This window comes from Enhydra lutris, unplaced genomic scaffold, assembly GCF_002288905.1.
Source record: "Enhydra lutris kenyoni isolate GAN:26980312 unplaced genomic scaffold, ASM228890v2 scaffoldscaffold96, whole genome shotgun sequence".
Taxonomy (NCBI): domain Eukaryota; kingdom Metazoa; phylum Chordata; class Mammalia; order Carnivora; family Mustelidae; genus Enhydra; species Enhydra lutris.
Genome location: NW_019154180.1, coordinates 1,500,984 through 1,512,794, shown reverse-complemented (window position 1 = coordinate 1,512,794; position 11,811 = coordinate 1,500,984). Strand labels below are relative to the sequence as shown.

General features: G+C 47.0%; 1 protein-coding gene across 1 annotated transcript; it reads right to left on the bottom strand.

The window, feature by feature from the left end:
* Positions 1 to 5,105: 5,105 nt before the first annotated feature.
* On the bottom strand, positions 5,106 to 11,221 carry LOC111139183 (cyclic nucleotide gated channel alpha 2). The gene is made up of 6 exons (XM_022491373.1): positions 11,112 to 11,221; positions 10,799 to 10,891; positions 9,984 to 10,154; positions 8,765 to 8,872; positions 6,857 to 6,963; positions 5,106 to 6,511 (listed from the first exon to the last, which is right to left on the bottom strand). The coding sequence occupies exons 1-6, from the start codon at positions 11,219 to 11,221 to the stop codon at positions 5,106 to 5,108; spliced, it is 1,995 nt and encodes a 664-aa protein (XP_022347081.1).
* Between the last annotated feature and the right edge of the window lie 590 nt (positions 11,222 to 11,811).

The window sequence follows — 11,811 nt, the reverse complement described above, 5'->3', positions numbered from 1 at the left end:
TCATTTTCTTTAAATCAACCTTAAATCAGTTCACTTTTTTCTTTAACTCCATACTAAGCAGTAATATTCACAACATCAAGGCTTTCATAGACAACTGGTATTTTTTCTCAATACACATTAAAATTAATAATGACAAACATAGTTCCAGGTCCCCTTGAAGTTCAACACTGACATTTTCTCCGTGCCCAACCCCCAACAAAGTCTGGGCATCTAGCATACACAGACTTGAATTCAGCCATTGGCTTTGGCACTCAGGAGCCTCCGAGGGCATTCGAAGGGATTGCAGTAATGCATTCGGAAAGGAAGATCTGGTCCTACAGCTCAGCGAGGCCCTGAGGGTAGCCACCTAACTGCCTAAGTAAACCCTGCTCAGCCCTCGGCTTGGTAGGGGGTTTCAAAGGGCAGAGCCCACAACTTTTTTCTTAGGTCCATGCGCCCTCTGGTGGCTGGGTTCTCTGACTGGGAGCTTCTGAGCTCATCTCCAAGCTTCGCAGAAGTGGGGGACCCTCTACCTTAGCCTCTTTTCAAGGGAAGGGGAAGGGGTCAAATTAGCTTTAGGCTCAAGGCTAAGGAACAAATAGGTGCTGCTGAGGCTGGGACTCAAGCTGGGCTGAAGTGGGGGCAGCAGTCTGCCAGCCAACTGAAGCCACCAAGGGTCAGACCAAAAAGGGAGGGAGAGTGGTGGGTAGGAGCAGGAACTTTTGCTTTCTATAGAAGGTCACCAATGCAGAGAAAAGGACATTGATAGCCATATACAAATAGGGCAATTTACCTTAAGTAGGTATCTTCAGAGGAAAATAAAGAACATTTCAATTCAAATATTTTAAAATTAAGAGCAGGGAACATCAGGCTACGCTGAATAAATACAACACATAATGGAAAAGGTACTTCAGTTCTTAAATTATAGCCAGTTATGGGAGAGAAGTGGGGGTGGTGGCCAGCAACAGGAAGGAGAGAGTCTTGCAGAAAGCAACCAAGGAGGGGACTGGAGTGGGGGGAACACAGAAAGAGACCCTGACATCCAGATGCTCACACAGGCATCCACACTACATCTACAAAAGTGTTCACACAGGTAGGTGTGTGTGTGTGTGTGTGTGCATACACATGCACACACACACACACACACACATTCACTTACTCACACACTCCAAGCTTCATGGATTTTTTTTTTCTGTAACTTTTTCATCTTTTTCTCAAACAAACTGTGTTTAGATAAGAAGAAACCAACTACTAGATAAACACAGTCCAGTGTTCAGGACAGTCTCACATAGAAGGCTATGGTAGGCCTCAGAGAAGAGGCCCCTGAACTGAGTCTCAGAGGAAGAAAACACAGAAAAGAGTGATCCAGGCAAAGGGAACAGCATGAAAAATGTCCTAGAAACCTAAGAGAACATAGATATTCAAGGCACTGCAAAAAGTGATTAGACTCGAAGATGTCTGGGGAGAGAGTGGGAGCAGAGCCCTAAATCCTGCATCTCAATCCAGTGGGCTCCCTAGACAACCCAGATGAGTCACCTACTTTGCACTGCAGAAAACTAAGTCCAAGATTCAATGTCTGCTAGATTGATGTGGGCTGAAACTCAGGTATGGACAGAGAGGGCTGGACAGAGAGTGAACCAGGCTGGACAGAGAGTGAACCAGGCTCCAGGGGGAAAGGCTGCAGATTTCTTGCTAAAACCAAAGGAATATTTTTCAGTGCAGTCATCCCATTCTTCTGGGCCCAGTGCCATTCTAGGCAACAAAACTAATATCTACTCTTTGTTCCAGCATGTAGAGAAACTGAGCTCCTTAATGTAGCCTTAGTTATGATCATTTGGGCAAGCAACTGGTTGGGTCCCCAAAAGCCCCGCTTCCCAGTGGCTCCGCCTCTAATGAAGTGATGGGACTTAGAGCCCTTTCTTCCAGCCCAGCACTCAAAGGGAGAACATACGCAGAATGTTGTTCCATCATGAATGTTGTCTCCCTACTTCTGCCACTCCCAGGGATCAGGTCTAAGCATGGGTAATGCTACATATCCCTCCAAATGAGTCTGTCCCTGGATTTGTTACTGTAAGGTAGGGAAGAGGCCAAGAAATTACATCAAATGTAAAAGAAGTCTGGATTAAGGATGAATTCCAATGAAGATCAGTGATGACAACTACACCCAGGCAAATTGGACTACATAAAAATTTAAAACTTCTGTGTGTCAATGGACACAATGAACAGTGAAAAAGCAACCTATGGAAAGGGGGGAGGAATTGCAAATAATATACCTGATATGGGCTAATACCCAGAATATATAAAGAACTCCTACAACTCAATACGAAAAAAACGAAACAAACAACATGATTAAAAAATTTGGAGGGGCACCTGAGTGGCTCAGTGGGTTAAAGCCTCTGCCTTCGGCTCGGGTCATGGTCCCAGGGTCCTGGGATCGAGCCCCACATTGGGCTCTCTGCTCAGCGGGGACCCTGCTTCCCCCTCTCTCTCTGCCTGCCTCTCTGCCTACTTGTGATCTCTGTCTGTCAAATAAATAATAAATAAAAATCTTTAAAAAATTTTTGGAAAGGACTAAATAGACAGTTTTCCAAAAAAGATATAAAAATGGCCAACAAGCATATGAAGAGACGCTCTAGATCACTATTTACCAGGCAAATGAATATTAAGACTACAATGAGATACCACCCACACCCATTCAGATGACTATTATAAAAAATTTTTTTTATAAAAAGGAAACAGGGGGGCACCTGGGTGGCTCAGTGGGTTAAAGCCTCTGCCTTCAGCTCAGGTCATGATCCCAGGGTCCTGGGATCGAGCCCCACATCAGGCTCTCTGCTCGGCAGGGAGCCTGCTTCCTCCTCTCTCTCTGCCTACTTGTGACCTCTGTCGTGTCAAATAAATAAATAAAATCTTTAAAAAAAATAAAAATAAAATAAAAAGGAAACAAGTATTGATGAGAGTGTAAAGAAGTTAGAATCCTAGTGCACCATTAGAGGGGATGTAAAATGGTACAGTTGCTATGGGAGACAGTATGATGGGCCCTCAAAAAATTAAAAATAGAATTACTGTGATTCAGAAATTCCACTTCTGGGTATCTTCTCAAAAGAAGTGAAAGCAAGAACTTGAGCAGATATTTGTGTATTCATGTGCATAGCAGCATAATTCACAGTAACCAGAAAATGGTAACAACTCAAGTGTCCATCAATGGATGAATGGATAAAAAAAAATGTGGTCTAAAACATGCTATAACATACATGAACTTTAAGGACATTATGATAAGTGAAATAAGCCTATCACAAAGGGATGAATAGTGTATCCTACCACTTACATGGGGTATCTAAAGTAGTTAAGTCATAGAAACAAATTAGAATGGTGGCTGCCAGGTGCTAACAGGGAGGGAAAAATGGAGAGCTGTTGTTTGATAGGCACAGAGTTTCAGTTTGGGAAGATGAAAATATTCTGGAAATTTGTTTCACAACAATGTGAATGTACCTAACACTATGAAACTGTACACTTAAAATAGTTAATATGGTAAATTTGATGTGTATTCTACCATGATTAATAGATAGAGACATAGAGAGATAGATCATAAATAGACAGATAGGTTGGTAGGTAGATAGAGGTAAGAGGTAGGCACAAGAGCATCTGAGTCTGCACCTAGAGCTTCTTGCCCACTAATTTACATTTGTTTTTTGGATTCCTAATCATCTGGTGGTACCCACTCAAGTATCTGCTCCTCCAGAAGATACTCTGCAAATCCCCAGATGTAGCTAGCTAGTGTTTCTGTCAAGACCCAGCTACTGGCAAATGGAAACAGGAGTTCAGTGTGTTTGCTCATTGCCCCAGTGAGTAAACATTTTCTGAAAGCTTCCTCTGGACCAGGGATGTCCCTGAGGCTGCAGTCAAAGCAGTGAGGGGGAGACGGTCCTGGGCCTGCCCTCAAAGAGCCCACAGTCTGGAGGGGAAACCAGTTCTGTCAAAACCAACCACACAGCATGATAAGAGCCAAGACATAGACTTGCAAGTGCTGTGGGAGTCTAGAGAGGGGGCAACTGACTGCCTAATTGGGAACCTTCTCCAAGAAGGTGATGCCTGAGCTGAGTCCTGAAGGACCAGTGGAGCTTAGGCAGCAGAAGACAACAGAGAGTGTTCCAGGCAGGTTGAGTCCTGGATAAGAGGAAAAAAGAGGGGAGAAATGGAAAGAATATGAATAGCAGAGTCGAGCAATAACCACAACTAGTTCGAATGAATTTATTAACTTGCAGGTACCTCTACTAAAGATCTGAGCTTGAAGAGTCTCCTACATACAGCCAGCCTCAGGACTATTTCAGTAATGCTCTGTATAGAAGGGTGGCCTCAGGACTTCTTCAGTAATGCTCTGTACAGAAGGGTGATGGCTAGAGCTCCCACCCACCTCCTTCTCTAGTTGGCATTTCGTTGCTCCTCACTCCTTGCCCTGGAATGGACCAGGAACCAAGAGAATTATGATGTCTGTAGCCCATATGGCTGGCAACATTCAGGTGGATGAACAGAGCAGGACTTGGAGTGCCTGATGGAGAGGAAGCCCTGAGTGAACACACTCCTACCTGCCACCTTCCTTCCCTTCCCCTGGGAGATAGACACAGCATCTATGCTAACTGTCTGCAGTCATTTTGTGAACTGCATACATGTGCAGGGAAATGGGGGTATTCAGAGCACATATTAGAAAAACAAGGACCAGAACCAAGTGGGAAGCATCTATATGCAAAAGAGCCTGGAAAGAGGGTAGATCTGCAGTAAGGTGCACAGTGTCCTGCAGAAGGACTTCTTCAGAGAAGATCATTGCCCAGGCTCCCAGCCCCAAGAAAGACCCCAAGAAAGCAGCAGAGTTCAGCTGCTCCTCTCTTCTTTCCTCAGACTTGGACAGGTTAAAGCTCCTGGAAGCTGAGCCAACATGGTCTGCACTGTGCATAAGCTTGGTTAACTGGACTTGGAGGAGGACTCCTAGATGATTGAGCCAAAAGCCTGGTACAGAGAGGCTTCAGGGAGAATTCAAGAGGATAATGCATACAACTATGGATACCAGCACAGCTCTTCTAGTTCCTGCAGTCAAGGCCAAGGCTGGGAAAGCAGTTGAGCCCAAGCTCTTATGGCTCATCAGCAGCAGCTGGCTCAGGGCTGTTCATCCCATCTGACAGGTAATCCTCTTCATTGTTCTGCTTCATCTTGGTTTCCAGAACCGTAATGCGCTGCTTGAGCTTCTGCTGGGCTCCTGTGTACTCAGCCAGCAGGCGGCCAAAGCGAGTGTACAAGATCTCCATGTTGGTCTCCAACTGCTCTAGCTTCTCCTGCACATCTACTTCCATGCTGGCTGCCACCTCATTCTCATCCAGAAGCCCCTCCTTCATCAGGATCTCCCGGCCCCTCTCCTCCAAGACCTTCTTGGCATCAGGGTATTCAGTCACAGCTTCCATAAGATCATCCTTGGACAAGCAAAAGAGATCTGAGTAACCAATGCTACGGATATTGGCTGTGCGTCGATTGCCCATTTTGCTGCCCTTAATGTTAAGGATACTGATCTCTCCAAAGCAACTCCCAGCTGAGAGCAAGGCATATTGAGTAACACCATCATCTGCCACTACTGCCAAATTGCCTTCCTTGATTATGTACATCTCCTTGCCAATATCCCCCTTGCGGCAAATGTAATCTCCAGGGCTGAAGACTTGAGGACGGAGTTTCAATACCAGCTCCACCAGCAGGCCAGCCTCACAATCCTGGAAGATGCGCACTTTTTTGAGTGTGGATAGATGGACATTGATGGCTATCTCAGCCCTCAGCTTGGCTGGCAAGTTCTTGAGAACTTCCCTCTCATCCACACTCTTCTTATTGGTCCACAGGTAGTCAAACCACTTAATGACCTTGGCTTCCATCTCCTTGCTGACCTTTCGGAACTGCATGTAATGTTTGACAGCATCAATCTTGGCCTGAAATTCAGCCCGGGTGGCATTCATGTTGGAGATCATGGAGCCCACATTTCCCACAATAGTGGCAAAGATGAGGACACCAATCAGGAAGTCAAAGATGACAAATAAGTACTCCTCGTCCTTTACAGGGGGTGGTGTCTCCCCAATGGTGGTGAGTGTCAGGGTAGACCAGTAAAGGCAGTAGATGTATTCCCTAGCCAGGTAGCCATACTCAGGGTCAGTGATGTTGGGATAAACCCAGGTGTCAACCCCAAAGCCAATGGACTTGGAAATGGCATAGTAAATGCAGGCATTCCAGTGGATGATGACCAAGATGTAGAGGACCAGGTTGCTGATTCGGAAGATGTTGGGGTAGCTGGTGCGTGTCTCAGTGCGGTCAAAGAATTCAAACATGCGGGCAAAGTGTAGCAGGCGGTTAAAGCGCAGCTCAGGGCTGTGGATGCCCACAGCAAAATAGATCAGGTCTGTGGGAATGATAGAAGCCACATCCAGCTTGAACTGTAGAGTGTGGATATAGTTGTCCCGCAACTTCTTAGGATCTTTGACCAGCAGCCCCTGCTCCAGAAAACCTAGTAGAGATGCAAACCAGTATATCAGCTCTGCCCTCAGGTCTATCCCTCCCAATCGGCTAATGCTCAGCAAGGGACAAACTGTGCACTGAACCCTGCTTCCCAAGGAGAGGTATAGGAAACTCACTAGCAGAGCTGGCCTGAAGGACCTCAAAAGATGACCCCCAGGTCTGAACCTCACTAAGCACATGGTAACTGTGAGGTTCAAAGAGGAGCAGACACCAACCCAGGTCCCAGCTAGGCAGTTAAGTCCAACACTGTCAATAAGGCTTCTTAAAAATGTGGACTCGGGACTTTGGACCTATGGGTCATGCTCCTGTGTATGCAACCCAGTTGCTCACATACCTGTGCGCAATCGAATGAAGAGGTCAGTGATATACACTACGTCTGAGAAGTAGTCCAGCACCAGCCACACTAGATAGTAGCCTTTCTGTAGGTCACTGAAGCAAGCTCTGCAGGAAGATAGGAATGGACTTTATACTCAAAGTCAGCCAAGGCCCTCTGGAGGCCTCAAACTGAGTGCCCACTGAGCAAAGGGCTTGGGATGGCTACCAGGGACACTGACCAATCGCCATCAGTTTAATATCATGAAGAAACTTATTGAAAAGCAACTTTTACTCCAATCCTTATTATTACATAGACATCCTTAAATAGACTTCTACACTGACCATCACTTATCTCTCATCCACTGGACCATGAGTTCCAAAAAGACAGAGACCACCTCTTAGTCATTACTGCATGCCTTATGCCCTAGCCCAGAGCACCAGAATTTGACAGGTATGAGTTGAATGAAAAATGAGTAACTGAAAGTATGAAATATAATACACAGCTAAATAGTCTCCATGCCCATTTCTGTAACCAATACCTATTGAGAACCCAACATAGACAACTGGCCAGTCCAAGTGAAAGAGAAGATAGTACCTAAGGTTAACCTAGAGGCAGTGGGAATGAAGAGTTTGGAGACTTCAGGAGTTTTAGGAGAAATTGACAAGTCTTGGTGATTGAATGGATAAGGACCTAAAGAGGAGAGTAGAATAGGAGATAGAACCCAGGATGATGACCCAATGAGTGTACTAGTCAAACAGAAGAGCAATTAATTCTGACTACTTGGTCACATTTCAGATAAAACCCCAGCCGCCTCCCCTGGTGCACAAACCTACAGAATAGTCCTGTGCCTGCCTGATGTTCACTTGAAGTCCTCCGGCCACACTAGGTCATCCTGAGACAGGGTCTTAGCATTTGTTCCCCCTCCTCAGAATGTTCCTTTCACCAGCCTCAGACATCTAAATAACTGATTCCCTCTCACTATTAAGGTCTCAGCTAAGGTGTCACCTTCTCAGAGGGGTCTACATGGACTGTCCTTTCTATAGTAGCTTCCTGCCTCAAGTCCCTTGGGCATCTGTTTTGTTCATGTTTACTGCCAGTGTCTCCCACTAGCTTAAGAGCTCCAAGATAGCAGAGACCTTATGTGTCTTATTCACCACATTATCCCTGGCACTTAGCACAGAACCTGGCAGCCAATGGGTGCTCAGTCAAACCCTTGCTGAATGAATAACTGAAGTGGGAGATGGGGTGAGGTGGGAAATGATGTCAAGGAAAGCCACCTGTAGAGAGTGGCTTTGGAAATGAAACTGCAAGAAGAATCTCCACAGGTTAAAAATGGGGAAAGGGAATTTTCTCTTGAGGAAACAGCATGTTATGACCCAAGAGTAGTGAATGCTGGGGCTGGGGTATGTCCAGAAGGTGGAACCAAGGAGAAGGCCAAGTCCAAAGGGCCTTGACGTTCACTCTGAGGGCTTCAACTTCATCCTGTGAGCAATAGGGGGCCATTGGAGGGTTTGTGAGGAGGAACTGATATAAACAAATTCCAGTTTCTACCAACCACACTAGTTGCTAGTGTGAAGGATTTTTGGAGGGGGCAAGAGTGCCTACAAGAAATGAGGGCAAGGCTATTGTAGTTGTCTCAGGGAGAGAGGAGGGTGGCCTTATCCAGGACAATTTGTTGTAAATGGAGAAGTAGGAACAGATACCAGGGAAGGTAGATGTGAAGCTTTGGTAGCATATTAAGTTGGGAAGTAGAGGGCATTTGGGGGTTAATAGGGCAGAGGGAGGTGTTATTGGCAAGCCCAGAATCCAGAAAGAAGGCTGGGTTGGTTGAGCTCTGTATCCACAGCTGGGACTGGTGTACTCTCAACCCCAAGGCCTGTGCCCTGGGATGTTTGAACACTCTTTTCCAGATCCCTCCCTGCTCACCTGGCCACCAGGAGGCACCAGTTGTAGAGGACAGGCATAGCAATGACAAATAGCCAGCGGTAGTACCAGTCTCCAGCTGGATCCAAGACAAATAGTTCAAATTTCTTCCTGAGGAGATAGACAGAGACCAGGCTTGGGGACTGGGTCTTTAATGTGGCAGCACCCCAGTTCCCAGAGGCCAGGGGTCCTTTGAAAAATAATGCTTAAGAGGGTGTACAGGACTGGCTTGGCTCAGGGCCCCATTTTCAGGGAGCCACAACTTGGTACTAGACATCTGAGTAGAGCCCAGATGGGCAAGGGTCACCCCCTTCCTATTTTAATCCCACATAGACCCATTGTTTCCCATGCCTTCTGGAGGCCCCTTGCCCAGAGGGCATGGCATGGCAAGGGGCAGTCTTTTCAGTGGAGTGGGCCTCAGGACCAGAGGAGGGACTTCCACAGGATGGTAATAAGGTCTCAGAACCTGTTTCCATATCTCTCCTGGGAAGAGAGAGGCTCTCCAAGAAAGTAAGTGCCACATGCATCCTGCCCACTCCACCCTCCCTGTTAGGTCCCTGGCCTCCATCTCCCAAACTGCTTTCCCAGATGCTACATCCTAGCTTGGCAAAAGCTCTTTTCCTCCACTGGCCAGAAGTGGGGAATGTCGGCTTGGCCAGACATCCCCAGTTGCCAACTCATTCCTCAAAGAACGACCCTCCAGCTCTACCTTCTCCATCCTCCCCAATCCCTCCTCCTCAGTTGTTCCTAGGCCTTACCTAGCCAGCCAGCCCCCAGTATGGCCTCCTCAAAGGCCCACCTCTGTACTGACATTAGGGTTGATGTGTTCATACTCTCAGCAGCACTCTCTAAATGCACCCTCTTCTGCATTTACTGACTACAGGAACTGAGACTGGGGCTGTCACATATTCAGGTGCCCTTGTTGTTTGTTTCATGATCAGCAAGAGGACATCTGGTAAGGGGCAGCTAGCGGAAGAAAAGCTACCAGGAGTTCCCATGGTAATTGGCCCCTGGATGTTGGAAAGGCTGTGAACAGGGACAATGGAAGTGTGCTAGAGTTAAAACCATAGGATGGATGTCTCCCCTGCCAACTCCTTTCCCTGCCATGGCAAGGCTTGGTATAGACCCTAGTCTTCCTCTGTCAGTAGCATAAGAAATCCCACCAAGCCCTACAATTTCATGCTTGATAGCGCTGCTAGTCCTACAAGCTGGACAGCTATACTTTGTGTTCTTGTCCTCATTGTCCTTGTTGCCTTTGCCATCCCCTTGCTGTGTTGTCACGATCTGGAGCTCAGGCCCACGGAAACGCTCAAGGAATGAGTCAGGACGAGGTTCCTCCTCACGGAAATTCTTGTTAGCCCACTCTCTGATGATCCCCACCAGGCGGACAATCCTAGAGATGAGAGGAAACATGAGCCAGAGAGGAGAATCATGCTGTTCAGAAAGAATGTGGACTCAAGAGCTCACTATCTGGTGAGGGAGATGGAGAAGGGACCTTGGAAACAGGCCAGTCTATGATATCCCCCATGCTGAGTTGGGATGGAGGCCAGCACTGAGGCCAGGGGTCTGGGGTTTAGGTATGACTCTAAATGCAGCCTAAGGGGCAAGCTCTTGCTCTTGGAAGACTTCCTGTCAGAGGTGCCATCTCAGTTGATTGTGGTGAACAGATAGTGCTCTCCAGGGCAAGATAAAGGTTGTGCTAATGGAGCACAGACCAGGAGGAAGATTGACCCAGCCTTCCTGATTTCTCTGTGGAGCCTATGACTCCGGGCTGCAGACCTCAGGACCCTCTATCTAGACCCCTTTTTTGGGGGAACAATTCTTCCCCCCTCTCCCAATAGTGAGAAAGACAACTCTGAAGGCAATACTCCACTGATTACTCCCAGCTTGCTCACAGGAGTCTCCTCAAGAGAAAAATCCTTCCCAGGGTTCCTAGCAGAAAGGCTCACTGCGATTGAGACAAGGTGAGTTATTCTAGCCACTCTGACAGGCCCCATGGACAGAAACAGGTAGCAGGAATGCAGTACTGGAACTCACCTATGGAAGCCACCCCTCCCCCGCTGGGGGGCATCCATCTCTGCCAGCCTCTGCAGTTCTGAGGAGGTGTCGTTGTCGGCTGCAGACTGGGGCCTATAGAGGAAGGAGCAGAGATGACCAGGGTTTCTCTGAGCATACTTTGTCTCCTATCAGCACTTTTCTCTCCTGGGAGGTACCTAGAAATCCCACAGTCCCTTTTTAGAGGGTATCCTTAAGCCAGAAGATGGTTTGCTCTGTGATAATGAGGCAGAGCTGGGAGAAAGTAGAAGCTTACCAGGCCATCTCTGAAATGATCCAGCCTCAGCAGACTCACCTACTACTGTTCCTGTGGTCATCTTTGCCATTGGCCTTGATGGCCAGAGGTGCGTGGTGGTTGTGGTTATTGGCTGCGGAACTCTTCACACCATTGGATTTTTCTGTCATCCTCCATGTACAACCAGTATCCTCACCTGTCAGGGAGATGGCAAAGAGGAAGTCACAGAGGATCTTGGATACCATGTAAGGCAGAGGAGGTGCAAGTGAGCAGTTAGAACAGAACCAGGGCTCACCTGGAAAACCCCAGCATTCTTGGGTACTGCTACGGCAATGTAGGACAGGGGGATTCAGCCTTGCCTAAGTTCCAGGCTCTAGACACTAAGAAGATGAAGGTGCTGTTTCCACTCTGCCAGGTGATTTAAAAGGCAAACAGCACTAAATTGCAAAATGTGCTTATTTCTCTTTCACTCCAGTGACTTTTTTGACATATGAACTATCAAAGCTAAAACAAAACAAAATGGATTAAAAAAAAAAAAAACTAAGTTGATACACCTGGGTGGTACAGTCGGTTGAGCATCTGACTCTTAATTTTGCTCAGGCTGTGAACTTGGGGTCCTGACATTGAGCCCCAAGTTGGGCTCCATGCTCAGCATGGAGCTTGCTTGAGATTCTCTCTCCCTCTCCCTGCCCCTCCCACTTGTGCTCTCTCTCTCTCTCTCTCTCTCAAATAAATAAATAAATAAATCTATTTAAAAAAA

What these genes read in the sequence shown, in the direction of transcription:
- LOC111139183 (XM_022491373.1), bottom strand. Translation starts at nt 11,221, where the DNA reads ATGACAGAAAAATCCAATGGTGTGAAGAGTTCCGCAGCCAATAACCAC. An exon ending in TGGTGCCTCCTGGTGGCCAG is followed by an intron (nt 6,964 to 8,764) that starts GTGAGCAGGGAG and finishes ATCTTCCTGCAG; the next exon opens with AGCTTGCTTCAGTGACCTAC. An exon ending in CTTCATTCGATTGCGCACAG is followed by an intron (nt 6,512 to 6,856) that starts GTATGTGAGCAA and finishes CATCTCTACTAG; the next exon opens with GTTTTCTGGAGCAGGGGCTG.